General features: G+C 42.5%; 1 protein-coding gene across 4 annotated transcripts in view; it reads left to right on the forward strand.

The window, feature by feature from the left end:
• The window catches only part of BCL11B (BCL11 transcription factor B), a gene marked incomplete at both ends in the record, with an annotated part of 90971 nt that overhangs the window by 38108 nt on the left and 32788 nt on the right, over positions 1-20075 (forward strand). For 2 of the 4 annotated variants that reach the window (XM_084207155.1, XM_084207156.1), the window contains one exon: positions 4020-4235. The exons of the other annotated variants lie outside the window; for them this stretch is intronic. In XM_084207155.1, coding sequence (XP_084063281.1) covers positions 4020-4235 — 216 coding nt within the window. The remainder of the gene's footprint in view (positions 1-4019; positions 4236-20075) is intronic. 4 annotated transcript variants of the gene reach the window in all.

The following is a 20075-nucleotide window of genomic DNA, read 5'->3' on the forward strand; positions in this document are numbered from 1 at the left end:
AGAATATATAATTGAGATCTGCAGCGCAGGTGAGTGATTTCCCAGTGCTGACCCAAGAGGAAAATCGAGCCTCACACATCGTATCAGGGATGTCCAGGCAGCACAGCGCTGCATGTGTGTGCCTGCTCTCCCCATCCAGATGGGATATTTGCCTCTAAGATTGCACTGCAGTTCTTGTGGTTTGCTTTCCCTTTACTGCTGATTGTGGCTATGCCCTTTGTGGCAGTCAGGGGCTCGCAGGTGTGTTTTCCCTTTGAAAATGTGATGTGGTCGATTGGATGTAGAATTCCAGAGATCAGCTCCACTCCCTTGCCTCTTGCTGTGTGGGCTGAGCAAAAAAGTCTCTGCATCACCTTAAGATTCTGTCTGTCTATCTATCTATCTATCTATCTATCTATCTATCTATCTATCTATCTATCTATTCTACCTAATCTGTCTATCTCTCTTTTTATCTTTGTTCATTTTGTGTTTGTCCACTACCTGTAACAGTTAAGTTGAAGAGCCTCCATCTTCATTTTCAGCCTTAAATAGACCCTTTGTGGAATAAAAAATACACCTAGGATCCCACAGAGAGATGAAGAGATGAGATGGGAACATGTTCCTAGCAAATACAAGCTGAGTATTTTTGAACAAAAGTGGGTTTTTTTCTATAACTATGAAGAGGTATCATGTACCTAATGGTGGACCTCTCCTTTTCTCCCTGCCTTTTCTTGAGGCCAATGGATATGATTTCCATCTTCATGATTTTCCACTTGATCTAATTCTGTAGAACTGTCCTGATTAGTAACAAAGAAGTAAACCTTGAAGTGGTAGTAAAGGGGAAGATAAATTACCTGATTTGACTTTGCTTGTTGGGGCAGACTTAAGTCTTCTGGTCTGGCAACTGCAAAATATTTGTTCTCTTAGTGCTGGACTTGGGAGTGCTGGTGGTAATCCCTGAACATCTTCCAGAGTCTCTCTTGGTCCACTCTTCTTCTCCCTTACGAATCTGTTCTTTTGTGCTACCAGGTTAGCAATTTTTAGATTTCCTCAAATTTACATCTGTCCTGGACAACATCAAATCATAGAATCATAGAATGGTTTGGTTTGGAACAGATGCCCCTGCCATTGTCAGGGACACCTCAAAGACCCATCCAACCTAGTGCTGAGCACAGTTCTCTGGGCAACTTGTTCCAGTCTCTCACCACCCTCACAGTAAAGAATTTCTTTCTTAAGCCTAATCTACACCTATCTCTGTCAGTTTAATTCCATTGCCCCTTGTCCTATCATCACATATCCTGTAAAAAGACCCTTACCAGCTCCCTTGTCAGCCCCCTTCAGGTACTGGAAGGCTGCTAGAAGGTTTCCCCAGAGATTCTCTTCTGCAGGGTGACGACGAACAAAAGAAGTTCTGAGTGACAGTTTCAGTTCCATCCATTCACCAGCATCTGGTTCACACAGTTCTTCTGGTAAAATTATTAGGTGCCTTGTTAAAACAGATTGCTGTTTTGCCCCCAGTAGCACTGTTGGGAGGCTCCTCCAGGATCCCTTTGGCCAGATGGTGAGAAATCTCCTATTTGAGACCTTTATTCCCTTTCCACACTAGAGATGTGTTGAGTAAGATCTGGGAGGGCCTTCCTTGGTGAGAGCTTTTTGCATCTTCTTGCACACCTCAGGGCTGTGCAAACTGCATTAAATTCATTGCCAATGCACTTATGGGACACACCAGGGCTAGAGAGGAGGCTGCTACTCTCAGGGTAGTGCTGTGTGCCAGGGTCCATGGACCTCCACATTAAAGCCCTGTGCAGTGGAGTCAGTTGATGCATTTGCTGGACTTCATGTAATTTCTCTGTGTGATTATCTCCTTCAAAACCCATAGTAAGGCATCATGATGTATAGAAGGCCAAGAGATGGCAAGACCTCTACCCTTAGTCATGGTGAAAATGCAGACACGTCTCAGTGTAACTTGAGATGTAGCTGCCCTGTAGTTCGACTCTAAATCCCCATTTCAAGCTGATGAATTTCCAAGCAAGGACAAGTGCCCAGGCAGCTCAACACAGCCTAGCTATTTTTATTATATTAGGAATATAGGATACAATTTTTAAGTCATTGGAGGGAATCTGTACTATTCTTATAATAAAAATCAAACATTATTAATATCTGTTACAGTGGCAGTAGAGTGGTGCCTACACACATAGAATCCAGGTCCAACATCAGATTCCACATGCACAGCACACTGTCCTGCCAGAAATGCAATGTAGGTAGGATCTGGATAGCAGTTATCATACCTGCTTGCATAGTACTTCCAGAGAGATCAAAGAGTTGCGAAAGTCAAACAGAGATCCCAAAATAAAAAAAAAAAAGTCCTTCCTTGTCCCACAAGCCACAGAGATGGCTTCTATTTAAAACCAGTCCTCACAAAGCAGCACAAATTTTATCCTCGATGCTTGAAGCTCAAGTATTTACACAGGGAATTTAGACTCTTCACTTGTGGTTTTGGCAAAAGCTTCACACAAATGTTTTGCACTGGTGGTCTCTTAGCCATTTAAGATAAACGCCAAAATCAAATGCAGTCCTTGCAGACTGGAGTGCTGGATGCTGTGCCAAGGATGAAGTATCCCCATTTGCCTCACATGTGTAGCTGTCAGATCAACATGCAGGCCTGGTTTCTGAATAGGGACTCTCAAGGTGAAGAGACCCCCTTGGAAAATTTTGCATGTTAAGGGTCATGGATAAATATTATTCCTTGCTGCCACAGTGTAGGTTCCTTTAGGAAATGTTTTTTCTAGGGTTGGAGGGAACACAGATAAATATTTCTTCTTGCTGCCATGGTGTTTGCATCTATCTGCAAGGTGCACACTCATGCTAGAGATGCCACTATTTAGAAAGAAAGCATTTGCCAGAAGGTACCCCACAATTAGCACACATATTTCCTGATCTAAATACAGGGGGAAACTGTGGTTTCTGATCTACCACTGTGCGGTAACTGTTCGTAAATGCCAACATTTTAATGGCGACTACTCCACCACATTTCTTCATGTAGAAACTGGCCTTGATTAGTATATACCCTTTAGTTAATAACTTAGTGGCAGGAATAGTTTGAAATGGAGGGCTTGGGATTCCCAGTGGATGGAAAGTGGTGCTGTTCACTCAGCTTCCCTTTAAAGTCTGCTAATTTGTGCCAGCCAAAAACGTGACTCCTACATGGTTCTGTGTGTGCATGTGTCTCTATTTGTGCAGGTGTACGTTGATATTTAAGACTTGTATCTTAGTTTTTCAAAGTCACAGAGTTCAGTTTGGACTAGTGCCAGGAGGAGCAAGCACTTCCAGTGGAGCAGGAGAAAACTCTTAAATACAGCTTTTAAATGGCAGGTGATTCCTAGAGGGGTTAAAAATAAATAATAAGGTTGTAGGTTACAATATCATCTTTTAGCTACCAGGAAAAAGGTTGCTCCCTTCCTCGCAGGCTCAGTAGGGAATCAGCCTGCATAATCGGGGCATGCAAAATGCACAACCGGCCGCAGCTCAAGCGGGAAGGCGGCACATGGCCGCCAAGGCTTCCTTCTGGGAGCCCGGCTCCTGGCACCTCACTGAAGCCATTTGAGCTCTAAGTCACTGCACTTTGTCCGGGCTGATGTGTGGAGCCCGCCTCAGCAGTGGCTCGGCAGAAAGCCTGCCCAGTTTTGTGTCGGCTCAGTGCATTAACACAGCCATAAACCAATTATCCCCCTTTTGATTTGGTCCCTGAGCAAGCGCTGGTGGCGACGTCCGCCGCCTCCGGCTCCGCTCCGTTCCAGGGCTGGCCATCCCCCACCTTCACCCTGCTCCATGCCCACGCATGCCCACGCAGGTCCTCCAGGTCTCTTCTTATTCTTCCCCCACCCCACGTGAGCCCGCCGGCCTCAGCCGGACCCAGAGAGGGGTTCAGAGCAAGCGTGTTGAGCGTTAGGCAGCCGGCCCCCACTTCGCTTGTTTGATGCCTCCTCTGTCCCTTCAAACTTAGATCCGACTGACAGTTTTTTCTATTGTTTTTTCTCCAGGGCCGTCCAGGCCTGCAAACCTGCCGGGGGCTCCCATAGCTGCCTCCTCCCACCCTCACACATCCGTGATCACGTCACCTCTCCGCGCACTGGCCTCCCTCCCGCCCTGCCTTAGCCTGCCCTGCTGTGGTGCACGTGCAGTCTCAGTTGGCGGGACTCAGACTGAGATTCAGACTGAGACGTCAGGCACATTTGGATGTCATTGTCAGTTGTCAGGTAATAGAAATACTTTTTTTTTGTTGCTATCTGAAGGTCAGTAGTGCTGCCAAGTGATGTCGTCTTTGCTGTGGGAGAGCTGCCTTTGCTGGGTCGCATGGGGAAGGCAGAGAAAATGCCCTAACCTGCCCTCCCCACCCCACTTCTCTTCCTCCTTCCCTCTCCACCCTGGAAGAGGATGGGGAGTGGGAAAGGGCACGCGACTTCCTCCATTTCCTCATCCCTCCTCTCCTGCCTGCCCACCCTCAGTTGTCACCTGCGGCCAATGCTGGGCCGTTTGTGCCATGTTGTGAACAAATGTCTGAGACTCCTTGCAGAATGTGATACCCCAGTATCAAGATTTCATCTCTCTAGGCTGTTTATTTTAAGCTTAATTGGATAGCATTTTACATCTGAGGTATTTTTATTTCCTTCTTTTTTGCCCTTCCTCCTCAGTCATTCATATTAAAGGCTCTCCTCCGCATCCATGTGCACGCAGGATGTATGTGCTCCATGCTGTTTTCTCCCTTGCTTTGAGAAAATGCTCCTTGGTAACTCACCATGCATCCCTGGCCTCTTATCCCATCAGTTTTTCTTTTCCTTTATTCCTTTTGGATGCCTGACTTTTATCACCACAAGGAGGGGAAAGTGAAAATGAAGGCACACCAAGCTAGCCAAAGAGAACAGGGACATATTGTCACCAGACCCCATCATTTCAGACCCAGTGATCTCTTTGAAATCAGTGGGTGTTTCTGAGCATGGATCAGTTGCAAGACTCACTCTATGATGAACTCTGGGCTGGTGAGGTGAAAATGGGGCGGGTTTAAAAGAAAATACAGATGTGGCAAAATCCACAAATTTTTATGGACTCTCACTGTGGGCCAAGTCCCACAGCCCTCATTCATGATAATGTGCATGTAGTTTTAATAAGGAGTTCCCTAAATGATGCTGAATAAGTAAAACATGAGGACCAAAGGATTCAGAGAGACAGCAATGACTATCAGGAGTAAAGCCTTTGGGAATGGCTCCTCATTGCTCCCCTGAAGCTGGCAAAACTTTGTTGTGCTAGCTTTTTCCTTCCACAAGCACTGCTACCGCTTGGCTACAGTATGCTGTATCTCATGAGAACGTTCCTGTACATCTCTCATTGATGTAATAAAGTGAGATATAAAGTTTTGCAAGAAATTTAAATTTGTATCTTGGAAACCCTGGGTCTTGAAAGATAAAACGTTCTCAGGAGGAGACTAAGAGCACTCTGCAGGGTGCTGTGTAGGTCCTGGGTGAAGCTCAGGGCACACAGAGAAGGCTCCCTTGCTGCCTGGAAGATGCTCAGCCTGCACCCATCTGCTTGCACTGGTGCACAGGTTCTGTGTTTGTAGCAATGCGCTGTGTGGTGAGGTGCCATCAGTAAATCCAGGGTCTGCTTACATTTTCTGTCCAAGCTGCTGCATGCAGTATGGCAGAGGATGATGTTTAATGAAATTCTGCTTCATCAGAAGCAGACTGACCAACTGGCCTGAGATGGGTGTCAAGACAGGCTCTTGCAAATGGTGAGCGTTGGATCAGAAAGTCAGAAAGCTTCCCTGACTTCTCTCCTCCCAGGAACCAGTAAACCAAACTGGAACTGGTCTCATGTTTTGCTGTCTTCTCTGTCTTCTCTGCTGTAGTATGCACGTGCATGCCTTCGGGAGGCACGTAGTTGTAACGCTGAATTGGATACCCCAGTTCCCTCTTGCTCCCGATTCCAGCAGCTAGTGGGAATGGAAACAAGTACACCTAAAAATAGAAAAGGAAGGAAGGAATAGCTTATTAAAGAATGTGGGGAAAGTGAGGCTTTTGTACCTTGTGTACTTGGAGTTCTCACTTTGGAGTTGTGTGCTGTGAGTCTTTGGAATTGCCTGTTTGCTGGGAGAGCGATGCCAGCTCTGTGGAGAGGGAGACCTGTTATCATGGCTTCCTGTAATTACTGCTGCAGTCTGCCACTCTTAGAGAATAGGTTTTATCAAAGTGCATGCTACATGTTTATGACAGTAGTTGGTCAAGGTCTGCTTGAAAGAAGTATTTTCTTCCCTTGAAAAAGGAGATTATGTCTACTTAACCCTTTCCTAGATCCCACAGTATTCACTGTACGTGAGCCTAGGCAAGGGTTGTGGGTTCTTTCTGTCACCCAAAATGTTTTGTGGAAATGATAGAAAAGTGAGTTCTTTGTGTTGATTAATAATCTAGCGACAATCCCTGCATTGTGCCTTTTTTTAAATATAGACATTTACAACAGTCACTTGCTCCAGCTTTAGAGATCAGCTTGTCTCTCTGACTTGATTAGCCTTTTATTCTGTCAGCCCTGTTCTTGCTTCTGAGGAATTGGTTACTTCTTTGAACAAAAGCCATCAGCAGTTCCCGCCTCCCATCATCCTTCATCATTTCTTACCTTTCCTGTTTTTCAGCATTTATTTAATTCAGGACCTGGAGATTTTCCATGCAGCTCTCAAGCAGACTGTGACTCTGATGGCTTGAAGTTGCAGGTACTCCAAAATCTTTGCTGGGCACTCACAAACTAGGCCCTCAAGAGTCCCTCACAGCAGTTTGTGCTGGAGAATCCAAGTGTCTGGCTGCTGGTGGGATTTGGGGTACACATGTGTGAAAACTGCATTTGGAAATCTCCGACCTAGATAAGAGTGATTGTCTGGGGTGCTGAGTAGTGTTCAGTCATGCACAGAGGAAGTCATGCTGCCTCATCCAGAGTTGTTAGTGACCTTTAGAAAACGTGCTGCTGATAGTTTCAGTCACAGCAAATGGTGCTGGGAGGTCTGCTTGGATGTCCACTGTGCTGCTCAGCCAGTGCTGATCGTGGTCCTCTCTGTCTTCATTCAATTCTTTGTGTTCAAGGCACCCCAGGATGAGGAATTTGCAAGTAAAGGTCCATGTTTTTCCATGAGATTAAAAAAAAAATCTCTACCATTGGTTTCAATCTCTTTTGGTTTCAGTCTATTTATTTATTTATATATAAATAAAATAAAGCTTTTGTCAGTTGAAGTGGGTTCTCCTGTTCAAATTTTTTTAGTGCCTATTTAATTGGAAGTTGGAATAGAGTAATGAAATTCACAGGGTTATGTAGCTTGGATCTAAAATATAGATGGGCAAAGCATTAATTTTGCTTTACCCCTTGCCAGATTAGGGTGCTTTTTTGAGCCTGCTTTTTATTTCATTTCAATGAATTGCAACTGCTCAGAGTAACTGTAAAACACGCACAGTTTTTTTTGCATAACAGAGACATGCAAATGATTGTTGAGAGACATAATTATGTAAAGAAAAGTATATGTCTGTGTGCATGCACACATACACTGCATTGCTTTTTGTGGGGCTATTTTTTCACAATACATCTTCATAAGGCTCTTTTTATGATGCTGATTTATTAATATTGTACATTAAGGCTTAAATTGTCAAAGCTGCCTAAGAGATTTGGATGCCCATTTCCCATTAAAGTTAACGAGAAATGAGCATTGAAAATCTCAGCACAGAAGTGCATGGCACTTTACAGTGTGTTCTCCAAAGAAAAAAAAAGTCCCTGCCTTGAAGATACTGTGGTGCAAAAGCCCCAGGAAGAGGATCGTAATCAGTGTAAGACAAAGGGGATTGTAATGGCACAGAGAATAATTAATCCCCTGTGCCTGCATTCACATATATACCTGGTCCAAATTCTTTGGACCAGGGCCTACAAATGAGGTTTTTATATACCCCTGTAAAGATAATTAAATCTGTCCAATACACATATATTCATCTAACCAGTGAAACTGCTTCCTTCCCACATGTAGGCTGATGGAAGGAGGTGGAAAGCAATTATGATGCTTAGTTGCATGTATAAAAACAGCAAGTGGGCATGGACAGCAGTGATTAATGGACAGGGCTGTGAAATTTAAGGTCTAAAATAGAGGAAGGCATGGGGCCATATCTTGGAAGAGAGGAACAAGCTCCTGCTAATTCAAGGAATCAGCTGTGTTAGTCATTAGGACATTCTGAAAATCACAGTCATCTTGTAAAGTTAATATCAATTTACTTGGCTACTGAAATTCTACTTACTGCTTCATTTAACTAGTCTGGTGTTTTCTTGGCAGAGGTTAAGGTGACAGTAAAGATAAAAGCAGTCCCTGTAACTAAATCATAGGTTTTAAAAGAATACTTTTTTCTCCATCTATTATATCACCACATTCATTTTATGTTGGTTTTATAACTGGAGTCAGCCAATGGGAAGAGCTAGATTAGACCACCCTGCTGTAAAAAGCTTGATGCAATTAATACAGTCTGTCTAGAAAGAAGTATTATTTCAAAAACTTTTATGTTAATGATATGGTATGCACTCGGCACGTTTCTTACTTGAACAAGAAGCAAGCTTTTGTTCACTCCAGCCTGGGTTTTATTAACACAGGAGGATCAATGGAAAACAAAACAGTAATCAGAGCAGAGAATACAAACTCATCCAGCAAAAACCTTCTAACTCATCATGTCCCAGGACAATGGCTGATACTCTTACTCTTCATTTTTTGCTGAGTGGAATTTCAAAAAAGAAAAAAAAAGAAAAAAAAAGATGCAAAAAAATTGATTTCTCTTCAGCACTGGTGCTTTTTTTTGAGAGGAGAAAGAGGAATTTGGTATAAGTGTCAGAGGACAGACAAAGATCTATAGTTTCCCTGAGAGCCTTTGTAAATGTATCTTTTCATTTTGCTACATAAATAAGAGGTTTGCATAAAATACTGGCTAACATTCAGGAGAGATGTCCCTATGAGTCATGTGTATTTATTTATTTTAGTGAAATATTTAATGCATGCTATAGTAGAATTGACTTTGTGGACAGTTCTTACAGAGTGCAGGGATGTGTGAGACATGTATACACTAAAAAGAGTAATGCATCAGTCTGAGTGCACGCATCCATCTTTACACCTATCTATCAATCTCTGTGTTCATTCACCTATCCAAGTATTAAAATCATATGTGACCTGCTGTCTAGGCAGCTCCCTGTCTCACCAGATATTAAAATCAGATCCAAACTCAAAAAAAGTGGATTTAACACAGACTGTTTTTTTGACTGAATAGTGTGTTTGCCAAGAGGCAGCAAAGAGACCTTAAAATTGCAGAGAGGTGACTAAAGCGAGGGTGCTGCATGGGGCAGGGTCGCTGGCACTGTGAGCATGGCTGTGGCTTTGTTCTAGACAGATGGCTGATCACTATAACTTTGTAAGTCCTAATTATGTCAAGTTAAGAACCAGCAGGAGCAATAGTGATATTTAAAGGTTCTTTAAAGCGGATGCTTGCCATTTCCAGACATCCCAGCAAAAAAGAAAAGCCCTTAATTGCAATATTAATGGGTGGAACTGAATCTGGTAGTCTTGGTAGGAAAAGGTTCAAGGCAACGTTGCCTGCAGTAAGGACAATGGTTCCAACATTGAGAGAGTTAACTCCATTGCATACCACTACACTGAGCCCGAGAGTCTGAACTCTTCAAACGCTCCAAATGGAGAGCTAAATCAAAGAATCCTGTTTCAAATCCATCCAAGATGTTGCTGTTTTTCTCCTCTGACAGGAGAAGCATTTGGAAGTGCAGTTTCTTTCTTTTTTTATAGCTGTCTTAAAAAGGAGTTTGGATGTTTAGCACAGCTGGTGCTCATTACATTATGCACTATCAATAAAATAGCATGTGTAATTAATTTTTAATGCAGTGCTGTATGCAGCGCTTTAAAGCAGTTACTGTATGGGGAGAGCCGACACCGGTCACTGACATCAGAAATATTGAAATAGAGGGCTAGATTTTGCATTTTTAAAGGGTGCATGTGAGAGTGGGGGAAGGGTAACTCCCAGCCAGCAATTCTCTGGCCACAATTAAATTTAAAAATATAGGAACAAGATGGATGAAGGTGATTTTATCATTTGTTTATTGGAATGAATGAATTTTTGTCCTTTTGGAGTTTGCTGAGTGATAGCTGAATTAGGAGAGTGACTTCAGAATATAGGTAAGGACCAAGGGAGCACATAGCAACAGATCTATATTTGTTAAAGCATAAACAGGCTTTGGTGGTCAGGTGGGAGATGGGGCAAAAAGGGAGCTTATGGAAAAGCCAGGGAAGGACATTTCTGTTCTATCTCATTGAGCAGTTCTTTTTCTTTTCATTGCAGGCCTTCTTTCTTGTGCCTTGTTGTGTCTTGCTGTTCCCATTGGTACAAACCCCATTTTTCCCCCCCTTGATTCGTTAAACACTTGGGAGTATTGGTAGTTTTGAAGGGAGAGAGTAGCTTGGTTACAAAGAGGCACCACTGATGACATGGTTTATGCTGCTCTGACAGAAGACCCAAACAAATTAGGGTCCTCTTTTTGCATGGCAGTACTTTCCACAAGACACCAGCATAAATGAAGACTGCTTTAATTAGGCACAGTAGGAAAAGTCTGGGCACATCATGGCTCTCAGCAGCCATTATGTCCAGAAACACCTTGGTTGACTGAAGGAGGAGCAGACCTTTTTTTGAAGTTGTAGCATGATGTGTGTCCGTGCTCAGCAAAGGGACGGGAATGGCTTTCATGTTTCTGCAGCAGAGTAACTGCCAGGGATGGTTTGCAGGATGGGACCAGCCTCTTCCCTGCTGCTGCTGTTTTCCCACCCATTTTCAGAGAGTTAAATGCCTCTTGGTGAACACTTCCTAAAAAGAGAAGAAATCAACTGCAGGAAGAGAAGGAAGGAAGCAATCACCTAAAAAGCAACAAAATTAGGGGTAGTACTTGTCAGGTGCCTTGCCTTTTGGTTGGGCAATGCAGCAGCTTCCTAAAGCTGATTTTTTTTTTTAATACACGTGCACAAGGCATAAATGTTTGCAATTATTCTTTCTTTCTCTCAGCAAATTGCCATTCATTTGTACATAACATATGCTAAACAGTTCACTTGTACAGCCTCACCTGCCATATTCAGGATGGAGTTTCCTCCTGCCCCTTCAGCAGTAGCTTTTTGTCATCACTTTTCTTCTCGCTTTCTGTCAGATTTGTGCGGATGTGTTTGTGTGCCTGAGCCAGGAAGTGAATTGGCCTGTTCAGTTTGTGAGAACAGAGATAAACCTCTCGTGCACAAATATAATGCTCAGTGTCAAAGGAAGTAGGGCAAACTATGGTGTATGGTGTAGGTAGTTGTGATGAGAACTGCTTTTTAGTTCACAAGCCAGAGTGGAAAAGGTGGAGGGTACAATGAGGTGTTGTACATTTTGTAGTGAAACTGCTTAATTTAATTTTATTTGTTTTAGATGAATTGGATCATTTATTGCTGGGGTGGCTCAGGTTTAGGCCAGAGAACTGCAAGAAAATTAGCATGTGTCCCTCCAGAGCTAATTCAGAGGACCTCTGCTTTTTTGTTTTCTGAGTGCTTCGTAAAATAGATGAAAGGAAGGGTTATATGCTCAGATGGGATGCTTTATGTTCAGAATGGGATTTGAGTCAAAGAAGCCATGCTGATGCATCTCGTGTGTGCCCCACTGTGCTCCTGTGTTCTACATGTTGGTCCTTCTTTCTGCTGAGCAGTAAACAGCTGAGCAACTGTTAGCAACGTACCTTTTTATGCTGTTTGCCTTCTTTTGGACAGGCTTTTTCCAAGAATTTTTGCAGTACATACAGAAATCTGGTAGGCTTGTGTATGGTACATGCCTTTGGTATCTTTATTTTCCTCTTGTTTTTGTCTTTAATCAAGCCATTTCTCTGGGCCCCTGTTCTAGTTAATGTAACTTGCCATGGCACAGGCTGGGCAAGCCAGGTTCAATGAGACACTAAAAATTGCACTTGGAAGGAAGCAGGCAAAAATCCCACATAGGAAGGCTTGCATTTTTTATGAATTCAGCTGTGTGAGTCAGAGGTCCTGGGACTTCAGGAATGAGGTTAATGCAGGCACCAAGCAAGGAGATGGGGAGACAGTGGCTGGAATTGTGCTATGAAATGGTGCTTTCTAAATTACTGCCTTTGCTACGAACATAAAGGGCCTCTGGTTAGAGAAGAGCTGGTTTGCACAACATACCTGCAGCTTTAATTCTTGTTTAAACGTCACCTGGCTATTTGAAGCCAACTGTGAATGTATTATTTTCAGTACATCCCCTTGGCAATGTGAGAGGAGCATCCCATCCTTCCTGTGTGTCAGGCTGGCTCCTTACATGTCCTGTGTTGACCTAGATTACTTCATGTGAGGCACGGGTCTCAACCTGATCCTTACATCTCTTCCACGGCTGCGTGACAAACGTGGAGCTCCCAGGGTGTGCTGTGCCATGCCAACAGTCCATTGGGATGGGTTAAGGGCTGCCTAGGGATGCTTGGCTGAGCATCTTCCTGTGAGGTGTTTTCTGACTTCAGTGCTGTTATACCGTTCTGCCAGTGGTGAACATGGTCTGTGGGGTTCCAGGATGCACAGAGATTTAAGTAAGAGTCAGAGCGTCGTTGGGAAATACACATAATTTAAAACTGTCCATACTGATGAGAGTAAAACCCAAAAATTCATGGAATCTCCTTAGACCTTGATATAGCAGCAGTGCCTTCTGCTTGCAGGGGAATTATTTTTTCAGTTTGCATCTTCTAACAGAGTTTTGGGTTATTTTTTCATCTCTTCTGGTTGAATAGGGAGAGGATAAGTTAACTTATTATGGCACAGACAGGCTTATAATGTAAAGTATGTCTAAAAATTGGATCTGTTTATGGACTGATTTATCCAAATCCTTTATAAAAATGTGTGAACTGTCAATTAAACAGGGAGCAGGACCATTGTGGACATACAGCAAGTACAAGACTAGTGAGTAACTTTACATTCCTGTAAAACCTAATTCAAAAAACACCAATCTTTCTCTATTTTTTTTCCCTTCAAATGGAACTAATTCTTCCACTGTAAATTTGAGGTAGACTCTTAAAAGCTTCACAGTCTATTGAAACCAAACACTTCACTATAATTATCAATAGATACATAGAATAGTTGTAAAATGATCCACTGAGATTGCTGTAAACTCCCTCCCAATTTCCTTCACACTTTCCCTGCCCATTTTCCGTGAAGAGTGCTGTGAAAGCTGCATCCATCCTGCTCCTGCCTCAATCACCACTGTCACCATTCATTAGTGCAGTTGAGCACACTCATAAATGTCTGAGCTCTTCCCATATTTAGAGTTCTCTAGCCAGCAAATCTCCCCTTTTGCTCTTCCTTTTTGAGAAAAAACACAGTGGTCAGGGTTTGAGGTGGGCACTTGAGATGTAATTTTAATTCGGTGACCTGGTATCATCCAGAGCTGTAAGGGAGAGAAAGAGTGTGGGAGACAGTACCATCAGTGCTTAAATAATTTGCTCCTTGCCCTTTCTGTCTAAGTTTGTCAGGCTGTATCTTGTGATTATAGACTGAGATTTCTTAAATTTGTATTCTCCTTAATAGGTAAAGATGAGCGAAAGCTGTTTTTCACTTTCTCCTCACTCTTTCTTCACAGATGTCTTTGCTCTCTGGGACTGGCTGGCACTGCTGGGGAGGTATTTCCCAGGGGATTTCATTGCTCCAGGGTTAGATTTCTCCATCTACACAGCAGCATGGAGCTGTATTGCATATAGCTCCCTCCCAGCAAGTCTCAGTGAGTCACCATTCTGCTTGCTGGCTCTCTGATGGGAACAGGATGCTCTGTCCCAGGCCACTCTGTCCATGGAGCTTCTGCCCATCTGCACCTTTCCCTTCCCCTGCTCTGCCCCAGACATTCATATTTCTTTCTTATTTTATATATAAAATTTCAATTTTTCCATCAGGTAGGTCCTTCATTCGTTGCTGTCACTGCCAGAGTCCCTGAAGTCATAATTACAGCACTTTTTTTTTTTCTAAAAGACAAGTCCAAAGTAAAATTGTTCTTTTTAGTGTTTTTTTTTTAACTTCACATTTTTTAAAATGGAAATGACTGCCGAAAATAAACACAGTTTGCAATGTACAGACTTACTGAGCCAGCATGAATTTCCTTAATAAGCTGGGGTATGTGTGTGTGTGTGCACGTGTGTGTTTTCCCCCCTTAGACCTTGGAATAAGAGTGCTGTCTCTTTAAATCCTAACTCAAACTTTACTGGCGATTTTACAGAGCCTGGTTTCATTTATAGTGGAGCCAGACTTGCTGTGTGAGAGCCGTCCGCATGCTGGAATTAGTCTTAAGCTCGCTTCTGTGGCGTTGCCAAATTCCATGTTTGTGTTTTATTTAGAATTCTTTTCACGGCCAGTCGAATCTGTTCAGGCACACATAGGCAGTGTTGCGCCCCATGGAGAAAATAAGCAAGTTTGCGTTTTCTTTGGCATAGGCCATGGCCACAAAAGACTGCGGTCTAAAGAAACATTTTTTAAAAGCTATTTTAACCCATAACAGATGTATAAAGTAGGCACACACATGCCAGCTTCCTTAGTTTTAATTAAAAAATAATTATGGCTTTAATGGGATGCTAGTGACAAATTTGGATGAATGGTGGGTGACATTATCTCAAGGCTTGCTTCAACTTATAAATTAGTGCATTTCTCTTGGCCAGTGGTACAGATGAAATTAAATGAAGGAGCAGATTAATATTTCTTAAAGTTGCATTGAACCAAATGAAAAATCCAATCAAATAAAAAAGCATGGTCTCTTTCTCCCTCTCTTCCTCAGATCCCCATTTGCATGAGATCACAGAACACAGAGGAAAGGTTATTTTCTCTGGCTCAAAATTGCTCTGGCCAACCATAAACTGGACTTCAAGTTTTCAAGATGACTGTCTCTTTCGTAATTTTGCATTGGTAGCCACATTTCCAAATTATTTTGATTAATGTCAGCAGGTGCTTCCATTTATAACCACATCTAACCAGCTAACACGGTACCTTCGAGCCAGGAAATCTTAAATATAAACCCAACCCTACATGTTGCATGTTGCAATGGTTCTCTCTCCATACCTTGGCTAACTGGCAGTGATGCTGGCTGAGATTTCTCACATCTTTAGGCTATTTTCAATTTGGGGCTTTTAAGGCTCACCAGAACTGGGCTAGATGCACAGACTTGCACAGGTAGCAACAGTTTATATTTATGAAGAAATAAACAAAGGAGTAATAAACATGTAATGAGCTAACCCCAGATGGTATCTCTGCTGTTATTAGTCAGGTGTATGTAGAGTTGAGGAAGGGAGATTGAAGGATCAGCATGAGTGGCTCTGGATACTGAAGGAGATGTTGGATGGGTTCACTGGAAAAAGTGTCTTCCTCCTTCCCATACATCCCACCCATGGACACCCTGAACAGATGCTGAGAACAAAGGCGATAAAGCAGCACAGCTTTTTAAGGCGTGCAGCAGAATCACATTTCCTCCAGACCTGCTTGTCCCACCCTCGTGCTCTCCAGCAGCAAAGGCAGCCCAGCGTGGGATGGGGCTTTCTGGATGAGAGCAGATGATCAGCTTTATGATCTATGGCACCAGCAGATGAGGATCATTTTGGTTTTGGATGGCAAAACCCTGTTTCCTGTTCTCCAACATATTCTTTCATAAAACTTCTCATCTGCTTAACATTTAGCTCCCATTGTAAAAGACAACCCTGGAATGCTGCTGATACATGTAATCTAGATGGTGGGAACTCTGCTTTGCTCAGGCAGTGCTAGTTTTCTCTAATGAAATATAGTAAAATATAAATATAAAATATAAAAGTGACTTTTGGAAAAAAGCAGATTAAGGAAAGAGGGATAGTATCAGGAGCTTGGTGGATAGCTGTGCATCTTCCCCATGATCAGTCCATTCATCTTGTGACTTACAAATATTTTGCTTCTAGTTTCCATGCAAATGTGGCAGGGTCTCCCACCCTGATCACTTAAAGCTATCTGTCCTGTTAAGCTGGGGAAATCCAGCAAGGGGAAGCTGCTCTGCTTGGTTTGAGACAAATCTGTAGAATTTGAGCTCTTCAGGGCAATTCATTTGATCCCTCAGGGATGGCAGCGTCTCTTCTTGGTGTGCAGGATGTCCACTTGAACCAGGCCAGTCTCTCTAAAGATAAAATTTCTAGGCTTTGTTTAACTGTAGCAAAAGAAGATTTTCCTTTGTCAATCGAATGAGAATTTCTGTGGTAACATTTCTCTGAGCTTGAATTCCTCATGAGTGAAAACGAAGCTCCAGCATTAAAAACATGAGTCATGCAGTGCACATGAGACTAATTTTTGCATTCCTGGAATTTTTGGAAGGGAAACATTACATTCATGATAATCCTTTCAATTATACCTTATTGCTAAAATAATCCATGAGGCATTCTGCAGTAGAGCCCTTTGCTATTTGGTTACAATTGAGGCTTTGAAAATATCACCTGAAAGCTTTTAGACTCCTGTGTGTCAGTATCTTAATTTTCTTTTTATGTTGATGCACACAGGATAGTCTGCCATCCTTTTTATTTACTCCTTAGGATTTTTTTGTTTAATAAATAAGGCTAATTTGATTTCTTCTGATCTGTCTCAAGTATCTAATTGCTGCTCTAGAGAAAGATTAATGTCCAGTTGAAAGGATTCCATATCTATAAATGAGAACTGAAAGCAGATGTTAGTTTGATGAACGTGTGCTGCCCATTCCTTGCCTGCACTGGCTGAGAGCAAGCTGCTGAGAGACTGCTATCTATCAGAAGAGAGATGTTAGATGCCAAACAGAGTTCAGAGTCACACACCTATCACGAGCAGAGTGAACAGTTAGCAAATAAAATATCCCAGGTAGGTTTTCTCTGCTTGTGAAATATCTATACACAAGACAGTGTTAATCTCAAATTGTCAGAAGTACTAGACAAACTCTGGTTCTGGGGAAAGCACTGTGAATTGATGACAGGAAGGACTTTGTCTGTGAGTTTTCACTCAGGGAGTAGTGTTGGTGTATAGTCCAAGGGCTGGTAAGTTCAGTTTCTAGTGTATTGTGTGCGCAGTGCTAATTCTGAAGTGAACCCAATCCCTGAAAAACCACCTGACACAACCAAAGCAAAGCTGATTCTGGTGTCTTTGCTACTGGTGGCCTGGCTAGGTGCTCAGGCATTTCTGGCAAGCCAGGCCAAATGCTTTTCAGAGTTTGCTAGCTTGAGCTCATGCAGATCTGTGGAGAGCAGACAGTAAAAGGAGCAAAATACTAAATGACCTGGGCACAAGGTCAGTTTTTGTATCATCCAGGCAACTTTGATGTGCACTGCACACAGTAAGCGCAACAGCTTTTTAGATGAAAGCAGGTACAGACGGGATCCTTTTGCATGGGCTCTTCAGTTTAGCAAAGATGCTTTACAGCCCTTTCACAAGCAGTGCTCTCTCGTGCTCTCTGGGCTGCTGGAGTTCCCCCTCCCAGCCACTGTGTAGCAGAGGTTAGTGGCCAGTGCACAGAGGAGGAGACATTTTGGCCAAGGGCAGGAAATTCTGATAATGGCAGTAGGATTGTCAGTGTTTCCAAAAAACAGGGAGCGCTTTCTTTTTAAAGCCTCTCTTAAAAATATTTCCAGTAGTTTTAAAATGCTCACCAGAATTACTGCGAGCTAGAGAGAAACCATAACAGATTTAGTCACTTTGATTTTTGCGTGTGTGTGAAATAGCTTTTGCATTTTTCCTGTTTGTTAAATTGCTATTCAGGTAATGTCTGTGACAAGAAAACTATTTCACAGATGGACAGACAAAGATGTAAAGACCAACATAACTCTTCCTTGATGTCAATAAATCAGGCTGACCTGGGATGTGTGTATGGCAGGAGAGGGAAAGAGAGCGAGGAGAGGAGATGGAAGATAAAAAGCACAGAGAAAGGATTAGGAGTCATGGAGGACAGGTACTGGCACCCCCGAACTCTGCCTGTGTCAGCTTTTGTACTGCAGTCGTGTCAAAATTACAGCAAAGAAGCAGACTTCCAGTTTCGCCTCCTGTTCCCCTGGAACCTCAGTGAGGCTCTGCATACAGCAGCCAGGTGAGAACAGAGAAGAGACTCTTTTTTCAAGCTGTTTGTTCATTTGGGGTGTAACTATAAAAACAATTAATTCCAAATATAACTATTTGTGTTGTTGTGGGGTTTTTTTTAAAGACATTACTGGTCTGAGCAGTGAGACTTTTTCAGTTAAAGTAGCCATACTTTACTGGTATAAAACCTGGGTATTCAGATTGTTCTTGATGATTTTCCCTGACCTATATCTACCTGACTGTGCTATGATGTCAACAATTCCCAGCTGATATAGCTAACAAAATGACTCGAAATCAGACCAAAATAAAGTAAATGGCAACTCTCTCACTATTAGGACATAATTTCAAGTTACTAAAAAACAAAATCTAATTTTTGTCTTTACTTCTCTTACTTTCTGCACCCTCTTCTTAGCTTTTATTTTCTTATAGGCAGGAAATGGAATTGGTGCAAATGTGACTATCCTAAATTAAGCTGGTGAGTTCCTCATGCAGCTGATATCATTATTGGTCACTGAGTAGTGCATGGCAAACATCATTTCTTTGGAGAAGAGTCAGGACTGAAGTTAAGAGAGGGAGCACAGCTGGCCATGCAGTCAGCAATATATGTGGCAATTTCGTTGTATCTGGTCTCCTGTCTGGTTGCTCCTACATCTTTATGTGGAGTATGAGAAAATATCTTTAGGAAAAGGGAGATATCTTTATAAAAGATATCTTTATAAAAGATATCTCCCTTTTCTTATAGATATCTTTTATAACAGGGTGACTTTCCTCATTGCAATTAACTCAGCCTGCAGAATGAGCTGTGAGTGTGTAATTTTTGCAGGACAGGGCTTGTCTGCAGTATTTTATTGTTCCTGGAAGTGGTCACTTGAGCAAGTACACATGTGCTATGAGTAAGTATTGGTTTTCTCTGGCTGCTTCTTAGCAGGTTTTCCTCTGAATGAAGGTGTGCCTGGCCCTGGGCAAATTGTGGAACTCCCTAATGCTGGCAGTGGGAAGGTGTGATGGGGTTGGGAACTTCACCTGGTGCTCATAGCTCAGTGCACACCTCAGGCTTAGCATCAGGAATCTCTTGTTTGCTCTGCATGGACAAATACTCTGTTGGCCTTACACAACTGCAGGCATGGCTGTGAGGTTTAATCATGCATCTAAAATCAAAGGAAAACACCGCACAGGGAGTGTTCCTTGGAAAAAACAGCTCTAGGAGACCAACAGCAGGTTCTCTGTTCAGGTGGGAGAAAATAAAGCATTCTTGTCTAGGGGTCCCCAGTGATCCCAATGTAAGGACTCTGTATCTGGTTAAAATAGGAAAATCCAAGTTGAAAAATATTGTGAGAGAATTTGAGAATTTACTGTAGGCTTTTATTGTTATCCAGTGAAAAGCACTGATAAGAAACGAAGATTCTTGCATTTCCTGGCCTATTCCCTGTGGCTGGGGAAATCTAAATCCAAGACTTTTTTGAATTTTCCCTGTGATCTTGGAAAAGTTCTTTAATTTCTCCATGGGAAATCTCCCACTTCAGTAAGGAATTCCAACTCTTCACTCTTGGACAGGCATATTATGAGGATAAAGGTGTGGAAGTTTCTAAGGTACTCAAATACTAAAATAATAAAAAGCTACTAAAGTATATAAAATGAATGCAAATAATTTAGGCTAATTTTTGATGAATTGCTTGTCCAAGGTTTTATTGGATGTGATGTAAATGACTCTGAGGGCCATTGATAGTGATTGATGTTTATCCAACTGCTACTGTGTTTAAAATACTCACAAATACATAAGAGGTACTGCTGTTACTCCTCTCTGTGAAAACAGTGGATGAAATTGTGCTCTCAGGTACAGCAGCTCAAGACCATTGCAAATTAAGCCCCTGGAAATCAATGGGGTTGCACATTTGTAACTGAGATCAGAATTTGCCTTGGCCTTGTGAGGTGCTCTGTG

Source organism: Fringilla coelebs (genome assembly GCF_963513975.1).
Source record: "Fringilla coelebs genome assembly, chromosome: 6".
In the NCBI taxonomy this organism is placed as follows: domain Eukaryota; kingdom Metazoa; phylum Chordata; class Aves; order Passeriformes; family Fringillidae; genus Fringilla; species Fringilla coelebs.